Source organism: Paralichthys olivaceus, chromosome 5 (genome assembly GCF_024713975.1).
Source record: "Paralichthys olivaceus isolate ysfri-2021 chromosome 5, ASM2471397v2, whole genome shotgun sequence".
Lineage (NCBI taxonomy): Eukaryota > Metazoa > Chordata > Actinopteri > Pleuronectiformes > Paralichthyidae > Paralichthys > Paralichthys olivaceus.
In genome coordinates, this window is record NC_091097.1 from 13,288,815 (window position 1) to 13,313,465 (window position 24,651).

At 41.2% G+C, this 24,651-nt stretch overlaps 5 protein-coding genes and 1 pseudogene across 7 annotated transcripts; 1 reads left to right on the forward strand and 5 right to left on the reverse strand.

Annotated features, from left to right (window-relative positions):
- Positions 1-106: 106 nt before the first annotated feature.
- Positions 107-2,715, reverse strand: LOC109638748 (RNA-binding protein with serine-rich domain 1). 2 transcript variants are annotated; one of them, XM_020101875.2, is made up of 7 exons: positions 2,585-2,715; positions 1,738-1,884; positions 1,455-1,634; positions 1,242-1,347; positions 817-970; positions 590-731; positions 107-457 (listed from the first exon to the last, which is right to left on the reverse strand). In XM_020101875.2, coding segments are annotated over exons 1-7 (837 nt in total). In that variant the 5' UTR covers positions 2,587-2,715; the 3' UTR covers positions 107-351. The 2 variants fall into 2 exon arrangements, with proteins under 2 accessions (XP_019957434.1, XP_019957433.1); XM_020101874.2 differs by lacking the exon at positions 2,585-2,715 and adding an exon at positions 2,344-2,554.
- LOC109638747 (uncharacterized) lies at positions 2,712-6,644 on the forward strand. Its single transcript, XM_020101873.2, has 4 exons — positions 2,712-2,854; positions 3,564-4,260; positions 4,929-5,042; positions 5,311-6,644. Exons 2-4 carry the CDS (start codon positions 3,616-3,618, stop codon positions 6,265-6,267), a joined length of 1,716 nt encoding a protein of 571 aa, XP_019957432.2. The 5' UTR covers positions 2,712-2,854; positions 3,564-3,615; the 3' UTR covers positions 6,268-6,644.
- LOC138407640 (cytochrome P450 2K1-like) lies at positions 5,663-12,519 on the reverse strand. The gene is made up of 6 exons (XM_069524417.1): positions 12,166-12,519; positions 11,466-11,645; positions 11,246-11,387; positions 9,043-9,227; positions 8,782-8,923; positions 5,663-8,682 (listed from the first exon to the last, which is right to left on the reverse strand). The coding sequence occupies exons 1-6, from the start codon at positions 12,457-12,459 to the stop codon at positions 8,441-8,443; spliced, it is 1,185 nt and encodes a 394-aa protein (XP_069380518.1). The 5' UTR covers positions 12,460-12,519; the 3' UTR covers positions 5,663-8,440.
- Positions 9,397-11,010, reverse strand: LOC138407639 (cytochrome P450 2K1-like; annotated as a pseudogene).
- Positions 12,520-13,341: 822 nt separating the features above from the next.
- Positions 13,342-17,969, reverse strand: LOC138407638 (cytochrome P450 2K1-like). Its single transcript, XM_069524413.1, has 9 exons — positions 17,641-17,969; positions 17,384-17,543; positions 17,067-17,216; positions 16,760-16,920; positions 15,980-16,159; positions 15,263-15,404; positions 14,708-14,889; positions 13,933-14,074; positions 13,342-13,848 (listed from the first exon to the last, which is right to left on the reverse strand). Exons 1-9 carry the CDS (start codon positions 17,839-17,841, stop codon positions 13,661-13,663), a joined length of 1,506 nt encoding a protein of 501 aa, XP_069380514.1. The 5' UTR covers positions 17,842-17,969; the 3' UTR covers positions 13,342-13,660.
- A 280-nt stretch (positions 17,970-18,249) lies between these two features.
- On the reverse strand, positions 18,250-24,582 carry LOC109638713 (cytochrome P450 2K1-like). 2 transcript variants are annotated; one of them, XM_069524414.1, is made up of 9 exons: positions 23,811-24,582; positions 23,526-23,688; positions 23,012-23,161; positions 22,430-22,590; positions 21,752-21,931; positions 21,532-21,673; positions 21,244-21,428; positions 20,983-21,124; positions 18,250-20,872 (listed from the first exon to the last, which is right to left on the reverse strand). In XM_069524414.1, exons 1-9 carry the CDS (start codon positions 24,003-24,005, stop codon positions 20,685-20,687), a joined length of 1,506 nt encoding a protein of 501 aa, XP_069380515.1. In that variant the 5' UTR covers positions 24,006-24,582; the 3' UTR covers positions 18,250-20,684. The 2 variants fall into 2 exon arrangements, with proteins under 2 accessions (XP_069380515.1, XP_069380516.1); XM_069524415.1 differs by lacking the exon at positions 23,012-23,161.
- Positions 24,583-24,651: the final 69 nt, after the last annotated feature.

The window sequence follows — 24,651 nt, forward strand, 5'->3', positions numbered from 1 at the left end:
GTACAGTGAGTAAGTTGTAAGGCTAAGTTGAGCAGGGCAAACACAAACCAAGAGAGTTGAGGCAGAATCTCCCCTTGACTGTTACAAACAGAACTCACACACTGTACATGTTTCAGAACCTTTATTTGTCAAAATATCAAAAAGAAATTCAGAACATGGTCAATAGAGGAAACACTTTAAAAAGAGACCAAACTGAGCCTGACACAACACTGCCAACTTTTCAGGATAAACACAAAATAAAAAACATGCAGACAGATGTTTAGAAAATCAGATGACCCTATTTCTGGTAGGTCCACAATATCAGTCAAAGCAGGAGGGTGATCACTTGGAATCTGGAGGCAGGAAACCTTTCTATCTGGAGGAGTTAGAGCTGGAGCGGGAGCGGTGGCGCCTGCGACCAGGAGATCTGGAGCGAGAGCGGCGCCGTGGTGGGGACCGCCTCCTCGGTGAGCGAGACCTGCAAAAACACAGAAGGAAAATATTTGTGGTGTGAGAGCTGGAAGAACAAAATACAATGAATAAATAGCACATATAGTGCACTAGTGTGCAAACCAGGTACAGGCAGACATTTCACTGAAATCACACTGACCTTCTCCTCATGCGTGGAGGGCTGCGACGCCACATAGGTGGTGGTGGGGGCATTCTGCGAGGGGGAGAGGGTCTACGAGGAGGAGGGCGGACTCGCTGAGTCAGCACAGCAGATGCAGAGATCTCCTGTCCGTCAATCTGACCTGTAGATAACAAAAGTCATTCCTTGTATCAATACCCACAGTAATCTTGTGAGACAGACGCACTGAGACAAACACTCCAGCCCACCTCCGTCCATGTGTTTCAGGGCCTTTTGGGTGTCCTCGGGGGTCTCAAACTCCACGTAGGCGTAGCCCCTGGACAAGTGTGGGTGGAGCCTGTCCACTGGCATGTCAACCATTTTTATTTTCCCGTAAGTGGAAAAGATCTCCTGGATGTGGTCCTGTGCAAAAAAGGTAGACAGATACTTATCATTACTAAAACAAACAAAACAACAAAATGCTGTTTGCTAAAAATAGGACATTCATATTATGGAACGATAAAATCAAAACATTTTCTTTCCTTAATTTTTACTTACTGAGGTAATGTCTTCATTTTAAATCATTTTCAAACCTTTAGAAAACCATGATATAAAGAGTAGCCGCTTGAAAGCAGCAGAGTGACCACTTATTTTTGCTTGGGTGCGAAATGGGTAAAGACTTCTTTTTGCTGACCTTGGTGACATTCCTGGTCAGCCGTCCCAGGTGAAGTTTAGTTGGTTTGGGGCTCGGGCTTCTTTTCCTTCTTTCTTTATCATCTCCCCTCTTCTGTGTTTTGGACCTGCAGAATCACAGACAAAACATAGATTAACTTCATGATGATTTAAACAAACAGTTTAGCAAATATTGCAAAAACTCTGTGCGGCCGCATTCAAAGAAGTGATTTACTCTGAGCGTGAGCGGCGGCGGTTGTCATGCCGTCTGCGGCTGGGGCTCGGGGAGCCAGAGGAGCTGGAAGACGAGGAGGAGCGAGAGCTAGAGGATCCAGAGCGACTGGAACCAGATGAGCTGGACCCACTTGAGGAGCCGGAACTGGAACCAGAGCTGCTGCTCGATGCAGAGCTCGATCTGGTCATATTCAAAACATAGATGAACTTTAGTAAAAAAATATACAAAGTAAAGAACCATATTTTCATAGACATGGTTACTAATGCATGTAACCAAAACAAACCTGTTGCTGCTGCTACCAGTCGAAGCACTGCGTCGTTTCCTCACTTTGTCCCGTCCTCTCTCCTTGTCTCCTTCCTTTGTCCCACTCTTTTCTTTACCTCTGTCTTTAGATTTCTCCTCATCTTTCCGCTTTGTGGGTGATGGTGCCCTAAAGTCAAAGAAAAAGTGGTGTTATATTACTGAGATCATATGCGTTGTATGATGTAGGGCTTCAACAGTCGATCATTTTCATCGTCAATCAATCTGTCAAGGCCATAAATTTGAACATTTGTCATTGAGTTAATACTTAGTCGGAGCTGCAGAACGATAGCCAAAATTCTTCAAACTACAATCATACAAAAGAAGCAAATTCTCACTTTTAAGATGTAACCAACAACAACAATCGACTTTACGATAATAAATCATAAAAGTTACTTTTTAATAACCAAAATGTTTGGCCATTAAACGTCTGTGGATCATTGATATTACTTCAGGACAAGACAAAGTAAAACGTTTCTCCGTCATCACATGACCAGCTGTGTGCTCGTGTCAATAAATCGCATTTAAACCAAACGTAGCAAATAAACTAAATGTAAACTTTTGGTCGGAGGTAAAAACAGAAAGTTACATCATTTAAACCACTGAACCGTCGCAGGTTTTTTTACGCAACGACCAACAACAGAAACCCGCCGCCATTGATTTCCATTCTACACCACACGGCTGGCAGCTTGATCACCGTTTGTCGACAACTTCCACTCTAATAAGATGTTCACAGTATTAAAAACATGGCGCATGCTTTCCCCATCTCACCGCCTACAGTATTTGATTAACATGAGCTGTATTTAAAATATGTTTAAGACTGAACTTACATTTCGTTTAAACGAGGGACTCCGTTTCGAACACCGACGGCGCGTTAGTCGCTCGGTGATGATGACAGTGCGGATGTGACGTCAGAACATGAGCGCCGCACACAAGTCGTTTGTTTGTATTAGTTCTGACAGACGAAAGAAAAGCGAAATGTGCGTTTTCTGCGCGTATAGTTGCATCGAAGCTGTGCGAGGACGAAATGTGTCATCCCGGAACTTGAACTGATTCCATCTGACAAGAAACAACAATCCGCCTCACGTCCCAGCAACAAGGTAAACGCATCACTTTACAGACCGATCATAGTGTTAGCTGTTGATGTTAGCCAGTTCAGCTAACGTGAATTCAACACCAGATACACATAAAGGCCTATATGTGTATTATTTGTGTATTAATGTTTAGCCAGGAGAGACCAACGTTATTTATTTTATTCAGTGGCGCCGAGCATTGTTTGGTTTGTTCCACTTAAAAGTTAAACTAGTTTTCAATCTTCTCATAAATACATTCACGATAAGCAATGAACACTTTGCCTGGTTTCTGATTCATACTATAAAAAATAGGCAATATGGCATATTTAAAAAAAACAAAAACAAGCAGTCGAGGTAAAATACCCATTTGTTTTTTAATCACATTTTAATCTGATATAATGTGTGTCTCATAAATACCATATAACTAATCCAACCATATAAACAGCTGTCTAACTAATTAAATGATTGTGCAATTCGAATTCACAAGGGGCCAATAATTTAAACACAAATTCGATTATATACCGTTTTGATTAGTGATATATCTTATGGAAGATGATTTCGTGTTGACATGACTGATGTAAGGTTAATTGTACAAGAAACCTTTGATGTATTATTAATTGATATATTCATCATTTGAGAAGAATATACATCAGAGTTGTGACATTGATGTGTGCTTTTTCATTTCTCAGTCTCAAACATACATAAATATTAATATATTTATATTTTGTTATATCAGTTGTCTAGAGACTACCAGTCTAACTCCAAGAGCTGCACTCCTTTGTGAGACCATGGGCCGGCTGGATGACGCCGCCAAACACAAAGTGGTGGAGCTGAGGAAAGCTGGTCTGAGTTTCCGTAAGATCAAAGCCGTGCTGGAGCTGGAGAACATCAAGGTGTCTGCCCAGGCCATCTACCTGTTCCTGAGGGAGTTCCAAGGGAGGCCCCCAGGGAGGGTCAGACCTGTGGAGGGTGGAGGCAGCACAACAACAATAGCACACATGCAAGCTCGAGCTGGGGCAGTACAAGAGAGCTGGAGTAACATTCATCTTCAAAACCTACTACGGGAGGCATCTCACCAGGCTGGCTTCACAGCAGCTGCGGACTTTGCCAAACAAACTTCTTCAAATCCAGAGGCTTGTGGAAAGCCACCTGGGTTTGGGGAGACCAGCGGAGGCAGCAGGTCAGAACAGCAACGCGTGGGAGATAAGGAAGAAAATGACATCCAGATTGTTAGCGTCACCTCCCTTGCACAGAACAGCCAACAGAGAGGTCCCCAGTCCACTGTAACACGAGCAGAGATAGGCGCTGTGTCAGCCACACCAACAGGTTCTGGGGCATTCATGAGGAGGAGAGCCACATCTTCTCCAGCCACCAACTCAATGTTGGCAGCTCGAAGGAGGCTTTTGGATAAAGCGCTGTCACACAGGATGAAGGTACCTACCTAAACTTAAGTTACTTCATGTGTCAACAGCTATTGTAATTATGTTTACAGTTGCACAAAGCTGTATAATTTACCAAATACGGATGTTCAGCAAATTCAGACATGTCCCCTGGGTAAAATCTGGAGAATTGGCTACAGAGTTTAACACGCAGTTTGCCATTCAGACATGCACAACACAGTTGCAGGTTCTCTGCACAGACACTTTCACAACAGCAAAAAATCTTCTGCATTATTCAGGCGAGAGGTGGAGCAGCCGGATGCAGCAGACAGAGGCAGGATGATTTAGTTTACAGCACCCAGACACTGTTGTTGTCACTACATACTCTCTTGACATCTTCGTCTGTATCTTCTACATGTGTGACACTGCTTTTTCACACACACACACACACACACACACACACACACACACACTCACACTCACACTCACACACTCAGTCGCAGTGAATCCAGTGGGGGAATCCCCTGCTGTGTTATCACATCGACTTCTCCTGGATTTCTACGGACTTAATAGTCCAAGACAGGTGGATAAAGTCCGTAGAGCATCTCACTCTGACATTTGCGTTCACACATGCACCTCCTCCGAAGAAAATACGGATGAACGCAATCCAGTGCATGTCTGAATGTCTCTAATCCCAATTTACATAAATTGTGTTTCAACAGTCATTCCACCAGGTGGCATCGTTGTTCAGGAGAGATCACTCAAGTGTCCAGGGGTCCAATATGAGTAGTGCAATACCTCAGCTGCCTGAAACATATGATCTGACCACTGAAAAGGTGAGAAAAGCTCAAACCTCAAACAAAATAACAGATCTCAGACTTTGTTCAGAACTGAAGTGTGTTCCAGCTCTTTATTAAAATTAAACTGTAACTAATTTTGAGACTTTTTGCTTTTATGCATGTAGCTGGTTCCAGGTACTACTGTATTCCAGCATATATCTGTCGTAGTGTATGTCTACACATGAATATGGGAGATTAACCAACTGAATAAAAAAACATTATGATTGCATTATAACTTTAACCATTTCTTTTGCATGTTGAACAGACTGTTATGGAGGGTCAATCTGGGGGAAGTGGTGCCCCCAAGCGTTTTCTGACACAGAGACCAGGTCTGTCTGTCCGTTCTCCTCACCCACCTCCTCGGGTTGGCATTCGTCTTCCTAATCGCCTGGGAGCACCTTTCACAACCTCAGCTCCAGGGGTGTCCATCATCCGCCTACAGACCACTGGTGGCCATGGTGCTACTCATAGTGAACAAAACCCAAGCCCACAGCAGGCAGCCCAGGACACTGGAGGGAAAGGTGTTCTGCAGGATCAGATTCAGACCCTGGGTTCTGAGGTGCGCAGCTTGGGCCTGGCAGTGAAGATGCTTGTGGAGCAGCAGTGCCGTGTGGAGCGGGAGCAGGCGCAGCAGACACACGTTCAGAAACAGATTCTCAGCACTCTGCAGAGCCTCACCCTCAAACTGGGACAGTGTAGCAGTTCTCAACAGCAGCACAACAAAACCCCATCACCCTCTGCTTTGCCAACAGCTTCTGCATCTACCTCCTTCAGCCAAGACAACTTCAGCTTTAGTCGGGGCACATACACACAGTGCAGCCAAACCCAGCCAAGCTACAACTCTTTAGAGAGTTTAGAAAATGTAGAGGCCTTTAAACTGCCAGGACTGAGCCCTACCAGTATGAATGGGTTTCCTCCATGTAGCAATGCTGAGAACCTTCCACTTACTCACACTCCCCCTCAAGCGCAACCATATGCAACTGCATACACACAGCAAACCAGCCAAAATCTCATGCCACCCTACACACAATCCTACGCCTCTACATTCACACAGTCACACTCTCCGAGTTTCAGAATACCAGAGAGCAAGTCATCTGGTTTCCCTGGTAACTGCTCAGCGAGGCCCCTCCAGGACTGCAGCGTGTCTACGCAACCGCTGGTGAACTCCAGTCACGCTGCACAAGATCAGCAGCTCAATATTATCAAAGTGGAGGGACCGTAAAGGGCCTCTGATTCAACAATGTTCTGGGACAATAAGGGCTTGGATTTGCTTTTTAAAAGTCACTTTGGTGTATTAATTTAAGATGCACATGTTTTTACATTAAGCACAGTTGTAGCATTTTTTAATTTATTTATTTCCAAAGTACATTTTAAGAGAATACATACAGCAATAGAATGAAGGGATTACAATGCTTTAGGAAAAATGTGGGTATGGTTTGTCTTTACCATGAATTATAAATTTAGAAAAATGTACGCGTGAGCACTTTTTTGTACAAAACCCTTCTTGTTTATTTTGTATCAACTGATGAACTGTTACTGTTCATACCTCAATGCTGACTGATTGAAAAATAAAAAAAGAGCTGGCTATGATTGAAAGCACACTCCCATTTCAGTGTTCTAAGTAGTGTGTGTTACATTAAATCATATTTCTACATAAATATAAGGAAATGGCCTGGGTTAAAGGAGTAAGTGTTTTCCCACTCATCTTCATCTTGAAGAACAGACGACAGTAGAATAACCACTGGGGTGCCCTAAAGCATGGAGGAGATGGTGGCAAAGTTTAGGTCGGATTGTAAATGTTTTTCACAGTTCCAGAATCATTCAAACCCAATTTAAGTCACTACTGTAAGTGGCAGAGTAAACCAATATTTTCAGTGACCACACTTTGCTGTAATAATAGATTGAATTGTCCTTACTACAATTAAACTAAAATTTCAAGTTTCTGATTCATCTTCAGTGACATAATAATATACTGACTCACAGGTATAGAATTCCAAAACCAATGTTAAAGCCTAAAGCCAATGTAATGGGTTCTTTCCTGACCCGTGTCCCATTCTTCCACCAAACTTGGTGGAAGTACGTTAAGAAGTTTTTGCATGATCCTGTTGGAAAAACAAACAGTGGACAAAACAAAGCCTTCTGGAGGAATTGACCGTTTGTGTTAGTGGGTGAGGCCACATGTAAAGCAAATAGGGTTTACAGTGCATCTGTTATAACACTTGGACAAAGTATTGCCCCATCTAAACCCACCTCAGTGCCTACTGGGTTAGTTTAGGTCTCCAGGTGAGTATTACATCATTTCCCAGGTGGTCTGGGTGCTGTTTGCTCTGCTCCACAGTTTCAGTGCAAAGCTCACAAAGCACTGTTTTTTTTTTCTTGCTGAAGAAATTAAAGTGGGTTATAAAATGCAATATTGTCTATAAGGAAAATGTTCATCTTTGGCTTATATCTTCAAACACGCCAGCATACTTATTTTGATTCACAAAATCTGGATCATTATCTGGTCTGCGCTGATTTTCACGTGTTCATGGTCAGTGGCACTCTACACATGCCTGATTGTTTCTTATGAAATCCACAAAAATGTGGGGGAAATACCTTTCTTTTCGCAATATTAAAGAAAGTAGAAAACAAAACGTATGCCCCCTCAATTTAATGCAACTGTATCCAACAAATAATCAAAAACAACCCTTTTCCTAAAGGAAAATGACACAGACAGACAGCAAAGAAAAATAACCTGTTTTCTGGCTGAGCAACTCTATTTAAATTCCATTTTCTCCAACATCCTCTCCCTCTGACATGACCCGACACATCTCTCTCTTATGAAGCTGCAGCCTCTCCAAAGAAGGCATGCTGCAAGTTAACAATTAGCTGCCCCTGGTAAATCAGATACAAATTCGTTTTAGAATTCCATCTCTTGAAACAACTCTTTAACAGATCCGCTCCGTTTCCAGCCAAACCCGGTCAGGAGCAGCTTAAACTTGATTTATTCACTCGATCAACGCATGAGAAAAAAACATTTTTGTCAGCTGATAAAATCATTATTTAAAAGCAGTTTAAACTCAATTTCCCCTTTATGAAATTATTATTATTTATTTGTTAACATCAAAACATTATGACACAACAAGTTTATCTTTATTTCGATTTATATTATGCAGGAGGAAAAAGACAGGCACTAAAATAAAAGATCAATTCAAATAACTGAAAGCAGGAATACACTCATGTCATCTCTTACTATAAAAGACTAAATATATTCAATTTCTATCAACCTGTTCAAACTAACATCAACAAATTCTATATATATAAAATAAAAAAAAAGGCTAGTCTGTGCTCCCATCTTTAATTAGTTCATTATCTTGTCAGGTAAGTTCTATCTCCTGATGCTGATCTGAATTTATTTACAGCTCTTGATCTTGAGGATTTGAATAGCATGAAAAGAAAAAAAAAATCTTGTTCTGGCGACTGGCTGCACACAGCTCAAGAGGTAAAGGGCTGAGGATGAAGCCCACAGCCGGCGTCAGATCCAGTTCATCCTCCGTAACGCCTGGTGGAGGAGTGAAGCGAAAGCGTTGAAGGAGGGAGGCGAAGAAGATGAAGAGCTCCATCTTTGCCAGACTCTCTCCGAGGCACACTCTGCGACCTGGAAGAACAGCGAGCGAGTTGCAAATAATCACGTGTTGAAGTGTAAATTAGTTCTGATCGATGAAGGAACATAAAACATGTGAAGAAGCTGCTATACCTGCAGAAAAGGGCATGAAGGCGTCTCTCTTGATGAATTTACCCTCTCTGTCCAGGAAGTGAGAAGGGTTGAAAGTGTGTGGCGTCTCCCATTCGCTCTTGTCAGTCAGGACAGAAGTAAGAAGAGGAAACACAACAGTCCCCTGCAATGACACGAGAAAAAAACCTGTAAAGCCTAAAAATGAAGGCATTTCCAAGTGTTCAGAGGTGGAAGACCCAACAAACACAAATGTATATGTATTGACCTGAGTGAGGGACTGACCGCTTTAATAAAGTAGCCCTGGAATGTGATGTCTCGGCTGGTTTTGTGAGGAATGGCCATGGGGACAATGTTGGCCAGTCTCTGCGTCTCATGGACGACGGCGTCTGTGTACGGCAGGTTCTTCCTGTCCTCCACTCGAACCTGACGGCCTCCGATCACCCTGCTCAGCTCCTCCTGCACCTGGTCTGTTATCACAAGAAGAGTAACAACAAAGCATGTTTGAACACCATCCTGAAGACTGATCAAATAAAGCTGCAGCCTCTCCAAAGAAGGCATGCTGCAAGTTAACAGTTAGCTAATCTGGTTAATCAGACACAAATTCATTGTAGCATTTCATCTCTTGAATCAACTGTTCTTTAACAGGATGTTCTTTAACAGGATGTTCTTTAACAGGATGTTCTTTAACAGATCCGTCCTGTTTCCAGCCAAACCCAGCCAGGAGCAGCTTAAACTTGACTTATTCACTCATGTTTCACATATTCTGCTTCTTGTGTTTTTCAGCCGTCCTTTACTGTGTCATAAAGAAGATATTTCTTTTACTTAGTGTTCTTTCCCTGTATATGTGGATATTTGGCCATAAGCAACAAACCCCTTCTGAGTGTACTTGCAGAGGGTCTCTCTCAGTTGCTTGATTAACTCTTTGACATCCCTGATGGTCGATTTGACATTATTTAACATGAGCTGCCGGTTTTTTATCCAACTGACCAACCTGGGAAACATGTCGTAAAGCTGGGACACAACAGTAGAAAGATGATTTAAGAAAATCAGTTCTGGTTTGTAAAACATATTGAACAACATTTGTTCCAGAGTGTGAAGCTCAGGAAAGAACTAGAATGGAAGTCAGTGGAGCAACTACACCAAGGTGTCCCATTTAAATTCAATCAAGCTGCACCACATAACACACACTCATAGACAAATAAGCCTGTATTTTTCTTTTATTAATTATTTCCTGGGAAATTGGCGAAAACGTAATAAACGAAATTTAAAATATGTATTCGCCCTCAAATTTAAGCGGTTCTTTCTTGGCCCACCAACTGTCCTTTTACCAAATCTGTCTCACTGCTGACGAGCACATTCCCTTTAAACAGAACTGATTTAAACAACAAGCACGAGGTTTACCTGGATTGAAGCGGTGCCTGAGTATTGTATGCTTTCACCCGTTCTTCTCACCAAGTTTTGAAACCGAGGGTCATTATATTCAAATCTGCTCCCGAACACGATGGAGGAGATGATGTTGGACGTCGCATAATATAATGGATTTGTTGTATTTAATGGTTTCCCTACCAAAGACAGGAAGTAAAAATAATCTACACCACTTGTTGTTTTTGCACATGAGAACATTTTGTCAGGTTTTACATCAACTCAATACCTTTGTGCTCCTCAAACATCTGGATCAGGAACCGACACTCCTCCACGATTTTATCCTCAATTACTCTCTTGCCCATCCCGAAGTCTCTGAGGGTGGAGAGGGCGAAACGTCTCATCTCTTTCCACGACTCTCCGTTTGAAAAAATGATTCCTTTTAAATTAAAACAAACATACGGTCATCCATAATTTCTAGCAATTTTACTTTTGTGCCTATGATGAAAAATATTACAACGTGTTGATCTTACCATGACCTTGATTAATCTCATAAAAAATAGGAGAGATGTGTCGGTCTCCAAACTCCTCTGAGAAGTTGACCAGAGCCTCTCTGACCGCCTTGTATCCAGCCAGCACCACCACTTTATTGGGTCCAAAGTAAACGGTGAACACTGAGCCTTATTTCTCTGAGAGCTGAAATAACACAAAATGAAGTTGCACACAGATGACCTGTGTCTGTCGGATAACTGTAGGATGTGGATGTTGCCTGAATAATGAGATGACCTGTACATATAAGGTGCTGTTTGCCTTATATATTATCAACAACACTGTGACACACCATAGCTTCCTTTGAGAGCTTCCTTTTTGCTTTTTTTTTTGTCTACAATACTGATTCAAATGTTAGAAGAAACTGTATATGGCCATAGATGACGGCGTTGGTGTACGGCAGGTTCTTCCTGTCCTCCACTCGAACCTGATGGCTTCCAATCACCCTGCTCAGCTCCTCCTGGACTTTGTCTGAATACACACGAAATTGAAATTAAAATTTGACAAATGTGTGACGCTACTTTAATCCTGATTTTACACTAAACTGAGACAAGCCTGTGGATGTATTGTTCACCTTGAACATGAGGGTACTTGGCCATTAAGAGCAGGCTCCACTGAAGTGTCGTTGCCGTGGTGTCTGTCCCAGCGGCAAACAAATTTGTCACACTGAAAAGCAGGTTGTCATCATGGTAGTGTGAATCCTTAATTCCAGACTCCTATAGAGGGATTGATCACTCAATGATTAATCAGTATTATCACCTTAGAAGTGGGTTCAGAAGAATAGTGCACCTCACCTCCAGATTTTGCTTGCGGCTCAGAAATGCATCAATAAAGCATCTGCACATCTCAGGGTTGAGCATCTCCTTCATCTCTGCTATTATCCTCCTCATGTTCTTCACATTGATTTCTCTATTCTTCATCAGAGCTCGCCAGTTTTTAAGACAAGGGCCCAGCCAAGGAAATGCATTGTATATCTGCAACAATAAAAACATAACTTAACACAACAGTCATGAGAGTAATGACATTCCACTACAGGAAGTAGTGATGCTAGGGCTTGGGCGAGAGCTTGTGTGCAGAAGACATTCAGACTAAAAACATGGTGTCAATGACGCCGTTTCATTTAAAATGCATGTCGGGGCTTGCAGACACTTGAATGACACCACACGAGTAGTATGGAGGGATTTAATGTTTTTTCCTGTTGTTTTTTTACATCTGAAGAAGGACTCACCATTGACTTCAATTGTATTGGATTTGGCTGCAACACTGTTTATCCCTGAAACTCCAAAAGTGTTTTGTGGACTCAAACTCTTCACTGTATATTCAACAACTACAAAAATAACATGGATGTAAGTTCTTTAATAAAAATTCTTAGAAACTTTAAATGTTGTTATTTTGAAAAAGGGAAAACAGTATATGCATTTAAGCTATGTGTTAACAAGTCTTAAATATCCACAGGGATGTTAAAATAAAGGCAAAATCCTTGAGTAGCAGTACCAGGATGGACATCGATCCTGTGAGATAGATGGTCTCACGGTCTCGATCCACGAAAGGGTAGAGTTCAGGGTCGCTGTATTCAAACCTCTTCCCAAACACCAGAGATGATATGATATTTGAAGCTGCATAAGCAAGTGTCCGGCTGTTGTTGAAGGCTTTGTCTGAGAGAAGAGTCAGACACAACGTGTGAATTATTAGAGCGACTGCAGCAAACTGAAGAAGAAAATGTAGCCCTGACACAATAATATTGGACCATAGACTGATTATAGTATTGGACCAGTGGCGGCTGGTCATTACAGGGAGCTGGGGTGCCGCCCCCTCCAGCTTCCTGAGACAAAAAACAATAAAAATGTGAAACATAATTCAATCAAATGATCATATTTTACTCGTACAATGCTCATGTTAGACCATAAGTCCATGTGAGCATTCAATAGAAGTTGTATAATTGTATTTGGTTCATTTCTGTCTAAATACATTTACTTCTGGGTGTGGGCCACCGGCCAACACTGATGCCTCTGGGGGCAGAAACCTGCTTTTCTGCTTTTTTCTGCCACAGGAGACCACAGTTGTTGTCTTTGCAAAAACAAACAAAAACAGCTTTCACTGCTTTTGCTATACGGAGCAGCCATCTTGGATTTTAAAGTCTGGGGTGTTGGGGTTCCTCCGACTTTCCGACTTGAAATTCCGACTTGAGGGTCTGTAATTACGAGCTCCGAGGCGTAATGGAATAAAAGATACATTACACATCTAATCTTGTGTCACAGAATTTCCCTGCACCATTTACAGCTGTTTTGTCTGAAACTGAATTGCTGCATTTGTTTGCCCCCACCATCCAGTGCACTTTCAGTCTTTTTATGTTAAGATTCATATTCACCATAACCTTTGACAACTGAAATCAAATCAGTTAGTGTTTGCGTCAAAATTTGAAGACTTGAGAAATCATGTTCGGCCAAAGACATGTCCAAATCTTATCAGATCATCTGCGAGAAGGTTTGTACCAAATTTGTAGCTGCTTCCTCCTGAGATGTTGCGTTCAGAAGACCAAAAATATGTTTTGTAAAGTCACAACAACCTTTGACCACTAAAAACAAAGCAGTTCATCTGTGAGTCCAAATGAATGTCAGTTCCAAATTTGAAGAAATTCCTTCCAGGTCCTTAAAATAAGAATAGTTGAAGCATTTTTTAATTTATTTATTTCCAAAGCACATTTTAAGAGAATGCATACAGCAATAGAATGAGGGGATACACTGCTTTAGGTGAATATTGGCATGATTTGTCTTTACCATGGATTTAGAAAAATAGAAAATGATGTGCGGGCACTTTTTTTCAGTGTTCTAAGTAGTGTGTGAGTGTTTCATCAAATCAGATTTCATTATATATTAATCATATATTTAATATACATTATAAAGTTGTGTGTAAATCTTTTGTAAGATTTAAGGTGCAGTTCATCTTATTACATGCATCATTTTCAATGACTAATCAATAATTGTTTGTTTTAATGTCTGCTGATAGCACAGAGCTTATGCATTGCAGGAGTGAGGGTGAAGCCCACAACTGATGTCAGATCCAGTTCATCCTCTGTAACTCCAGGTGGAGGAGTGAAACGGAAGTGCTGGAGGAGGGAGGTGAAGAAGAGGAAGAGCTCCATCCTGGCCAGAATCTCTCCTATGCAATTTCTGGAGCCTGAAAAAAAAGGCATAAAGCAATGTCGTATCCACAAGTAAATTTGTCCTATATATTAGTGAAAGCAAACAAAATCATAGCTACCTGCAGAGAATGGTAAAAATGCATCCCTCTTTCTAAAATTCCCCTCCTCATCCAGGAAATGGCCTGGGTTAAAGGAGTAAGTGTTTTCCCACTCATCTTCATCTTGAAGAACAGACGACAGTAGAATAACCACTGGGGTGCCCTAAAGCATGGAGGAGATGGTGGCAAAGTTTAGGTCGGATTGTAAATGTTTTTCACAGTTCCAGAATCATTCAAACCCAATTTAAGTCACTACTGTAAGTGGCAGAGTAAACCAATATTTTCGGTGACCACACTTACATTACATTTGCTGTAATAATAGATTGAATTGTCCTTACTACAATTAAACTAAAATTCAAAGTTTCTGATTCATCTTCATCAGGTTGTTTGGTGACAGAATAATATACTGACTCACAGGTATAGAATGACAAAACCAATGTTAAAGCCTAAAGCCAATGTAATGGGTTCTATCCCGACCCGTGTGCCATTCTTCCACCAAGTTTGGTGGAAGTACGTTAAGAAGGTTTTGCATGATCCTGTTGGAAAAACAAACAGTGGACAAAACAAAGACTTCTGGAGGAATTGACCGTTTGTGTTAGTGTATATATACAGTGGGTGAGGCCACATGTAAAGTGAGCAACAGAGTTTGATATATGGCAAACGGGAGCACCACTTAAAGGTTCACTGTGCAGAATCTAGTGACATCTAGTGGAGGAGTTGCATGTTGCAGCTCTGTGGTAGCTTCAGTTAAAAACTCAAAAAGTGTTTAGCACTGTGTTTTTGACGGTTGTTTTACCTTCTTGATGAGGTAGTCCTGGCAGGTGAAGTCTTTAGAGGCAGAACGTACAATAAAGGGCACACCATTGGCAACTCTCTGTGTTTCATGGATGACAGCTTCAGTGTAAGGCAAGTTCTTTCTATCCTCTACTCGGGGCTGACGGCTTCCTATCACCCTGGCCAGCTCCATCTGGACTCGATCTGGGTTGTGCAAAAGCAGATTAATGTTGATTTCTAATGAATGAGAGGACAGTGATGGGTGATTACCTCTTCACACCTAGGTGTGAAACCTGCACACCTAGTTGACAACCTGACTTTCTGCTACTCATGAGCTGTTGTCAGATCTGACCAGCTGGTAAAATCTGGAGAGTTGGCTATGGAGTTTACCCAGAGTTTGCCTTTCACTCATGCACAAAACAGCAGGAGGTTTTTCTGCACACACATCATGTCCAATAAATTAGTTTGAGAATTTTAATCAAACAAGACTTGTGTACTTGTGTATGTTTGTCATTAAATATCCCTCTGTAACTAAATGTTTGTGTGTATCTAAATGTGTGTTCCAGTAGTTCCTTACCTTGTATCTCTGGGTACTTGGCCATGATCAGTAAGGAATATCTTAGAGTAGATGATGTACTCTCGGTGCCAGCAGTAAACATGTTGATAACAGAAAGCTGTAGATTGTCATCATGGTAGTGAGAATTCATTTTCCCGGATGCCTGTACAGATTTTGGACTGAAGTGTCAGTGATACACTTACTTTTTAAAGGCAGCACTTATATGATGACTCAGCCTCTAAAAAAATTCTTGGGGAATACAACTCTATCCTCTTCATCATATTCTGTTAAAATCTACATGTGGAACATGTAATATTTTAAACTCATTGTCATTTTAGGCTTAATTATAGAGAGTAAGTGTGAGGCTTCAGCAACCATAAATACAGTTGTACTGAAAAAGCTGTGGTGATAACTATGGAGGAATGAAACAAATTACATTTACTTTGTTACTGTACTTATGTACATTTTTCATATTTGTAATATAAGCAAATATCTGTAGTTCATTTACTTTTAAATTAAAATTTAAAGCAATCACTTACTTTTACTGATACTTTTACTAGTTCATTTTTTGCCTATTTATTTGAAATTTTTCTTGAATATAATGTTTGAGTACTTCCTCCACCATTTACTACAGATTTATATCTGACAGATAATTTGAAATTAATAGATGATACTAGATTACTAGAAATGGATACATTTCACTTTAATATCACGTACAGGAAACAATCCTGTTTATACCTCGAGCTTTATCTTGCGGGTCAGAAAGGAATCCACGAAACCTCTGCACAAGTGTGAATTCAGGGTCTCCTGTGCATTCTTGATCCTCTTCATCACCTGTTTCCTGTTTGCAAATGCACCCTTCAGCAGTTTTTTTCGGGCTCCAACCCAACTGAACAACCTCGGGAAGCTGTTGTACAACTGTTCAACGAAAATACAAACACATTCACACAATAGGTTAACTCAAGAGCCAGTAGTATAGCATTTGGCAAGAAGGTTATGTGAAATACTGGAAATAGCTTTTTACAACCGTCGTCACACATCGCTGCAAACCTTCTGGAAAATTTCCCGTTCACGTAGACTCTCTCCGACATTTTCCCAACAATTTACTGGGGCGCTGGCAGCAGGAAAAAGTTCCAGAAAATGTCCAGAACAATTGAATTGAACATTTGGAGCAACCATCAAATGGGTGATTGATAATGTGTCCTGGCAATCAAACTGTTGCCAAAGAGGTAAGTCATCTCTCATCAAGGCACGATCCACAGTCAAGGATATCCCCAGATTTGATTCCCTCATCACAGTGCATGGAAGGAATATGATTGAATCCCAAAACAAAAGTGCACACTGAGGCATATCTTATCTGTCTTACCTTAACTGACCTTGAACTAACAGAAAGTTTGACACCTAAACCTGAACATTGTATATAGTCACGTATTTTAATTCCTGTCTACTCCAGATGGGGAGGGTTTTGACTTAGGTCTGTGTCTGTTGAATATAAATGTGTGAGATGCATTGCAGTACCTGTACTGACGGAGAGCCCATGAGTGTAGTGCTGGTATTAGAGTGAGCCACCATAGTTCTGAACTCTTCGTCATCATATTCATGTCTCGCCCCGTAAATTAAAGAACTAATGATATTGGAGACAGCGTAGCTCACTGGCTGGGAAGTGTCAAAGGCTTTACCTAAAATAAAAAAAATAAAAATATTGGCTTAATCCCATAAAACAAAAGACTTTGGATCTATTATATTCAAGATACGATTCATTTAAATCTTGCTCAAATCCCACAAACAAACAAACACAAATGATCATGAATCGGAGGTTTATTACCTTCTTTTCTTTGAAATACCTCAATCAGGTATTGAGCCTCCTCTATAATTGTCTCTTCATTTGACCTCTTTCCCATTCCAAACTGTTTCAGGCTGGACAGAGCAAACTGCCTCATCTCTTTCCATGTGTCTCCATTGGAGAAAACAATTCCTGCATAAGACAGGGTTTTAATTTTTCTATTGAATATATTGTTGGTAAAAGAGCAGGAGACAATCAATTATCCAAAAGGACAATTTATTAAATACAATTCAACAAAATACAAATTTAATGTAATTTCTAAAATACAAAATTATGTTTTTTTTGTTGTTGTTCCTCACCGTGTGTTAATTTCAGGTCACGTATAATCGGCAAAGCTTCTTTATCTGAAAGTGCATCATTCTGAACCAGAGCCTGTCTGATTGTCTTGTGTCCTGCCAGCACCACTGCTTTTTTAGGTCCAAAGTGCATGGTGAAAACTGATCCATACTTCTTGGAGAGCTTAAATATACATATAAAACAAAACTTACTTTTTCTTTGTGATTTTTAGCCAATATATTGATGTAATTTCTTGCAGCTTTATATCTCATGCACTTACCGCATACAGTGCTATGTGAGGGGACTTGGGATCCAAAAGCAGCAAATTACCCAGCAGAGGCAGTGGTCTTGGCCCTGGAGGCTCCTTCCTTTGAGGGCCAAAGCCTGAAGAGATGAGATAGAGGATAAATAAGATCAGAAATGAGCTTATCAGAGTGGTTGTATTGCGGAAGTGCAGCAGGAGCTCTTCCATCACAGCCATTCTTTCACTTGTGACAGTGATAAGCCTTGTGAGCCCCTAGTAGTCTGTCTCAGTGGTAAATATATAGGTAATGAATGACTTTGGACTGCTTCTGAACTTTGACAGGTTGAATCTGATTACCTGCAGAAGTGGTCAATCAATGAACAGCATCTCCTCCTCTCTCTCTCTCTATGCACCTTTCTCTCCTCCTGTAGTTGCATGAGACCAATCCCAACTGAGCTAACTATTTCGCAAACTTAAAGAAAGTAAAAAAAGTCTTGGATCTGCCCCTACAATTAAATTAAATTAAATAAAACACAAAAATAAATTAGAAAATACTTTGTCCTTGGCCCCTACCTAACCCTTCCACTAAGCTTCAAGAAAATCGGTCTAGTAGTTTTTGCACAATCATGAAACAGCCAGACAGCAAAGAAAACATCACCTCTTTTCCAGAGGTAATAAAATAAGATGGGAAATCAAAAATACACTCTTTGGAATTATTTCTCGTCTACAACCCTCACCGTGCTCCTCAAACCGAAAACACACAAGCAAAGTCTATTGTCAACCTGATATTTGGAAAATGTACAATCACAAAGAATATTTTATGTTTTTCATATTGTCTTTTGTGTCTTACTCTCTGTGAATGTTGAACAGCTGCTTTGACACAACAATTTCCCTACTGGGATCAATAAAGTTAATCTGTCTATCTATCTATCAGGTTTTCTCAAAATCAGGTTATACATCAACCTACTCCCCCCCTCAATTGGTCATGGACAGTTTAACAGAATATACAACTCTTATCCAAGTGTCCTGCAGTAAGTTCAAATATAATCACTGGCTTAGCACACACTGACCCTTCCAAAGATGCAACATTAAGTCCACACGATACGATCCCTAAAGTCTTTGGGAGAGTTCTCAACTCACCTGTGGTGGAGAAGAATGACCGGAGTGTTGCAGGACTGCTTTATGGTTGGATTTTTATAGTCCAATCAAAACAAAGTGTAAAAACGGGGCCAAGATGTCACACAAAACATGGGAACTTTAAATTGACACTGTTTTTCTTTGCTTCTACACAGAGGTTTTCAAAACACCATTTCTTTATGTCTTTTTGCATAACCTCCCCACTTATATTGTTCTTCCACAGATTTTATTCATTGTTGGTTTTACGAATACACATCTTTTCTACACATAACTTGAAACTCATGCAGCATTACTTTGGTAGGTAGAGAAGGTTTGATTTACAAACACAGATTTTGTAATAATTTGAGAGCATCAGTTCACAGAATCTAAATCTTCTTAACCCCCAACAGAAGTTGTTGGACCTGTGAAAAGGGCACAAGTTCGTTCCGACTACTCTTCACCCAGGAAGTGGGAAGGGTTGAACGGGCTCATCATTCTTACGTCCTTTCCAACATTGCTTGGAAGTCAGGGGCATTCTTTGTAAACCAGGGTCACACCTTTAATGGCTTTCACCAATAACACTGTGGATCACAAGCCTAGTTTATGCTTCTGCGTCACGTCTACGCCGTACCTACGCCGTAGGTCGTTGAGCATTCGAAGTTCTGCGTCGACGTCCGCGTAGTTAGGATTTTTGGGAGGCGCACGTCAGGCTACGGCGTAGGGGTCTGCGTCGACACCTTAGCATAAACTAGGCTTTACTGCAACAAACCCTTAGCTCTCTCTATCTGGGTCAATCTCATCCAGCTTTCGCCTCGTTCGCATTTCCTTCAGAGCTCGGCCCTCGAAATCACATCACACCCGATAAATTGAGTTGATTGCATTCCAGTTCCACACAACAACCTTTTTTACATGAGCCAGCTTGCCATTGTTAGCAAAAGCAGTTCATCAACATATTATGTGGCATTTCATACATACTAGCGCAGTAGTAACAGGTCCACAGACAGTGATTGGACAGTACTATGTGTACAACAAATTCAATGACAGAAGTGCTTATAAACAGTAAAAACTACAGCTTTCACCGCTTTTTTTTTACAGATCTTGTATTTCTAAGTTGGGGGTGTTGAGGTTCCTCAGACTTTCTGACTTGAAATTCTATCTTAAACTAGAATTACTGGCCTGCAGGTGTCTGCCTCCACCAACCAGTGCACATTCAGTCTTTATACCTTTTCAGATTCATAAGAGGTCAATATAACCTATGACAAGTGCTAGTTTCTTAGTCAAAGTGACTTAAGAGATGATGTTCAAGAGGCAACTGTGACCATGACCTTTGACCTCTGACCAACCAAATTTAATCAGTTCATCTGTGAGTCCAAATAAACGTTTGTTGCAAATTTGAAGAAATTCCCTCCAGGTCTTCCTGAGATATTGTGTTAGCAACAACCTGAAAATCAAATACCTCTTGCCACCAGCTGTTGCTGGAGCGATAATAAAGAACAAAGCTACTGTAAACCCAGACTATTTACATGAATACCAACATTCTACTGGGAGTCAACTGACACTTTTATATGAATGATTAACCTTTCGTAATGTATATTGGTCATAGGAGAAGCAGTGGTTGTAAATCTGACGATGGACAAGTGACAGAATTCATGGAGTTGTCCACATAAATAGCAATGAATGACAAGATGTAACAGCCAAGTACATTTAGAGCAACAGGAATTTGATAAGAATGAAAATATCAAGAGAAAAAATCACTAAAAAGAGAAATAAAATGAATGTCTGATATCAATGAGTGTGTGAAATTTAATCTAATGAATCTAGTGAAATGTGATTTAAAACCGCAGATAAGCTGAGACAGTAAATGTCCCTCTTTATGTTCAAGGTTATCAGGACAATATTAGGTTACAAAGTGATGTCCTGAGTATGTTGAACTACTTTTGTAAAACAGGCCCCAGCTGTCTCCCTCACTGGCGACTGACAGCACACAGCTCGTGAGGTGCAGGGTTGAGGGTGAGGCCCACAGCTGGCGTCAGATCCAGTTCACCCTCTGTAACTCCTGGTGAAGGAGTGAAACGAAAGTGCTGGAGGAGGGAGGTGAAGAAGAGGAAGAGCTCCATTCTGGCCAGACTCTCTCCGAGGCACATTCTGCGACCTGTGAGAACGAAGCGCTGCAGATGAGCTGATCACTATCGTGTGGGTTCATCATGAAATATCTGTCATCACTATATATAAAGACGACAACTGACAGCAATGCTGTTATACCTGCAGAAAAGGGCATGAAAGCATCTCTCTTGGTAAATTTACCCTCCGCATCTAGGAAGTGAGAAGGGTTGAAAGTGTGCGGGGTCTCCCATTCGCTCTCGTCATACAGGACAGAGGTAAGAAGAGGAAACACGGTGGTTCCCTGCAGTTAACAGAAGAAAGCAGGCGTCAGAACAAAAGCACAAGTTTCAGAGTTTTCACACATGGAAGAACAATAATCCTGCAAAAACAAATCTGTGTGGCCCGATGTGAGAAACTTACCGCTTTGATAAAGTAGCCCTGGAAGGTGACGTCTTGGCTGGTTTTGTGAGGGATGGCCATGGGGCCAATGTTGGCCAGTCTCTGCGTCTCATGGATGACGGCGTTGGTGTACGGCAGGTTCTTCCTGTCCTCCACTCGAACCTGATGGCTTCCAATCACCCTGCTCAGCTCCTCCTGGACTTTGTCTGAATACACACGAAATTGAAATTAAAATTTGACAAATGCGTGACGCTACTTTAATCCTGATTTTACACTAAACTGAGACAAGCCTGTGGATGTATTGTTCACCTTGAACATGAGGGTACTTGGCCATTAAAAGCAGGCTCCACTGAAGTGTCGTTGCCGTGGTGTCTGTCCCAGCGGCAAACAAATTTGTCACACTGAAAAGCAGGTTGTCATCATGGTAGTGTGAATCCTTAATTCCAGACTCCTATAGAGGGATTGATCACTCAATGATTAATCAGTATTATCACCTTAGAAGTGGGTTCAGAAGAATAGTGCACCTCACCTCCAGATTTTGCTTGCGGCTCAGAAATGCATCAATAAAGCATCTGCACATCTCAGGGTTGAGCATCTCCTTCATCTCTGCTATTATCCTCCTCATGTTCTTCACATTGATTTCTCTATTCTTCATCAGAGCTCGCCAGTTTTTAAGATAAGGGCCCAGCCAAGGAAATGCATTGTATATCTGCAACAATAAAAACATAACTTAACACAACAGTCATGAGAGTAATGACATTCCACTACCGGAAGTAGTGATGCTAGAAGACATTCAGACTAAAAACATGGTGTCAATGACGCCGTTTCATTTCAAATGCATGTCGGGGCTTGCAGACACTTGAATGACACCACACGAGTAGTATGGAGGGATTTAATGTTTTTTCCTGTTGTTTTTTTTTTACATCTGAAGAAGGACTCACCATTGACTTCAATTGTATTGGATTTGGCTGCAACACTGTTTATCCCTGAAACTCCAAAAGTGTTTTGTGGACTCAAACTCTTCACTGTATATTCAACAACTACAAAAATAACATGGATGTAAGTTCTTTAATAGAAATTCTTAGAAACTTTAAATGTTGTTATTTTGAAAAAGGGAAAACAGTATATGCATTTAAGCTATGTGTTAACAAGTCTTAAATATCCACAGGGATGTTAAAATAAAGGCAAAATCCTTGAGTAGCAGTACCAGGATGGACATCGATCCTGTGAGATAGATGGTCTCACGGTCTCGATCCACGAAAGTGTAGAGTTCAGGGTCGCTGTATTCAAACCTCTTCCCAAACACCAGAGATGATATGATATTTGAAGCTGCATAAGCAAGTGTCCGGCTGTTGTTGAAGGCTTTGTCTGAGAGAAGAGTCAGACACAACGTGTGAATTATTAGAGCGACTGCAGCAAACTGAAGAAGAAAATGTAGCCCTGACACAATAATATTGGACCATAGACTGATTATAGTATTGGACCAGTGGCGGCTGGTCATTACGGGGAGCTGGGGTGCCGCCCCCTCCAGCTTCCTGAGACAAAAAACAATAAAAATGTGAAACATAATTTAATCAAATGATCATATTTTACTCGTACAATGCTCATGTTAGACCATAAGTCCATGTGAGCATTCAATAGAAGTTGTATAATTGTATTTGGTTCATTTCTGTCTAAATACATTTACTTCTGGGTGTGGGCCACCGGCCAAGTGCATGTGAAAGGGCACAGTTTACTTTTTTTTCCTCCCACCTGACCCTGAGGGGGCTCCGTACAGATGTGCATGTACCTTTGTGCTGTTTGAATTCTTCAATCAGGAAGTAACATTCCTCAATGATTTGTCCTTCAGTAATCCTCTTCCCCATCCCAAAGTCTTTTAGGGTGGACATAGCAAAGCGCCTCATCTCTTTCCATGAGTCACCGTTGGAAAATAATATGCCTGTAAAAGAAAAGAAATGAGAAAGGTTTGACCCAGAGGAAAAATGTTTGCTCAGATTACAGGCACCATCAATGTTCTACCCTCTGTCGTTGGTTTGTAAGATTATGCATCAACTCCTGGACAGATCACCACGACACCTGGTGGAAGGATGCAGTATGTGTGAGGGACTAAACCAAAGCTAGATTTTGGTGCAGATCCAGATCAGAGGACAGATCCAAGAATCGTTTTTGCTTCCTTTAACATTGCAACATTTGCCATGTATTTTGTGAAGGACTTGGTGAGCTTGTTTAGATAAGTGCTAAAAATAAATACAGTTGTTATGTGAAACTAGACAAAGACAAAAGTCAAAACGTTTCTCTCTCACCATTTTCTTTGTCGAAATCATAGAATATAGGGGTGACCTCTCTGTCTCCAAACTCGTCAGCATGGTTGACCAGCGCCTGTTTGACTGTCCTGTATCCTGCCAGGACCACCACCTTCTTCAGCCCTAAGTAGACTGTGAACACTGGTCCATACTGTTTGGACAGCTAAAACATCAAGGCAGGCAAAAAAAATGATACTCACAGCATTAGATAAGAAGTAATATTACAGCCAGAAGAAATAAATATCCCTATCTTCTGGAAAGAATCAGATATAAGACATTTCTCACATGAAAAAGAGAGCTGTCGAGCCTCTTGAGATCCACCTGGAGCAGGTTACCAAGCAGGGGGAGAGGTTTAGGTCCTGGAGGCTCCCTCCGCTTTGTATGGGAGCTCAGGCTGGAGGTCAGAAGGTAGAGTAGCAGAAGCACAATGGCCCCAAACAGAGAGGCTGAAGCAGAGGACTGGAGAAGATCTTCAAACATGATCCTAATGGAGGAGTCTTCACCTGACTTGACCCTTCTCACAGAGCAGCTGTCCTCCCACAGAGTTCAAGATGCTATTGGTGATGAGGTTTGACAGAATAATCACTAATCCTACTCCCCTCCCCCGATAAAAGAGACTTTGACCTGATGGCAAATACTTACAGAAGTCTACTCCTCCTGCCAAGTAGCTGGAAAGTGCAGATTTGTAATGTAAATTAATCTGAGGCCTTGTTTAAGCAGCCGCTCCCTTTTCCTTTGCTCAACAACAACTGAAACTTAATAATCAGTTTGCCTTCACAGACAATGAATAGACATGTCTGGCTAAGCAGAAACTGGCTGAGCAACTCTATTTAAATTCCATTTTCTCCAACATCCTCTCGCACTGACATGACCCGACACATCTCTCTCTTATAGTGCAAAAATGTTTGTTACTTTCTTTCCTGACAAGATCCAAATTAACGTTGCTCTAACTACCGAACACCATCCTGAAGACTGATCAAATAAAGCTGCAGCCTCTCCAAAGAAGGCATGCTGCAAGTTAACAATGAGCTGCGCCTCATTTTATAATTCCATCTCTTGAAACAACTCTTTAACAGATCCGCTCCATCCTGTTTCCAGCCAAACCTGGTCAAGAGCAGCTTAAACT

Coding starts and splice junctions, on each gene's coding strand:
- LOC138407638 (XM_069524413.1), bottom strand. CDS start 17,841: ATGGCTGTGATGGAAGAGCTCCTGCTGCACTTCCGCAATACAACCACT. Junction 17,544..17,640: donor CTCACATAGCACTGTATGCG/GTAAGTGCATGA, acceptor TGTATATTTAAG/CTCTCCAAGAAGTATGGATC. Junction 14,075..14,707: donor AGGACTACCTCATCAAGAAG/GTAAAACAACCG, acceptor TCCATGCTTTAG/GGCACCCCAGTGGTTATTCT.
- LOC109638748 (XM_020101874.2), bottom strand. Junction 1,348..1,454: donor CGCCGCCGCTCACGCTCAGA/GTAAATCACTTC, acceptor GTGATTCTGCAG/GTCCAAAACACAGAAGAGGG. Junction 971..1,241: donor TGACCAGGAATGTCACCAAG/GTCAGCAAAAAG, acceptor TTTTTTGCACAG/GACCACATCCAGGAGATCTT.
- LOC109638747 (XM_020101873.2), top strand. CDS start 3,616: ATGGGCCGGCTGGATGACGCCGCCAAACACAAAGTGGTGGAGCTGAGG. Junction 4,261..4,928: donor CGCTGTCACACAGGATGAAG/GTACCTACCTAA, acceptor GTGTTTCAACAG/TCATTCCACCAGGTGGCATC. Junction 5,043..5,310: donor ATGATCTGACCACTGAAAAG/GTGAGAAAAGCT, acceptor CATGTTGAACAG/ACTGTTATGGAGGGTCAATC.
- LOC138407640 (XM_069524417.1), bottom strand. CDS start 12,459: ATGACCAGCCGCCACTGGTCCAATACTATAATCAGTCTATGGTCCAAT. Junction 11,646..12,165: donor CAGGATCGATGTCCATCCTG/GTACTGCTACTC, acceptor TTATTGTTGCAG/ATATACAATGCATTTCCTTG. Junction 8,924..9,042: donor AGGGCTACTTTATTAAAGCG/GTCAGTCCCTCA, acceptor GTGTCATTGCAG/GGGACTGTTGTGTTTCCTCT.
- LOC109638713 (XM_069524414.1), bottom strand. CDS start 24,005: ATGTTTGAAGATCTTCTCCAGTCCTCTGCTTCAGCCTCTCTGTTTGGG. Junction 23,689..23,810: donor TCGACAGCTCTCTTTTTCAT/GTGAGAAATGTC, acceptor TTGATGTTTTAG/CTGTCCAAACAGTATGGACC. Junction 21,932..22,429: donor CAGGATCGATGTCCATCCTG/GTACTGCTACTC, acceptor TTATTGTTGCAG/ATATACAATGCATTTCCTTG.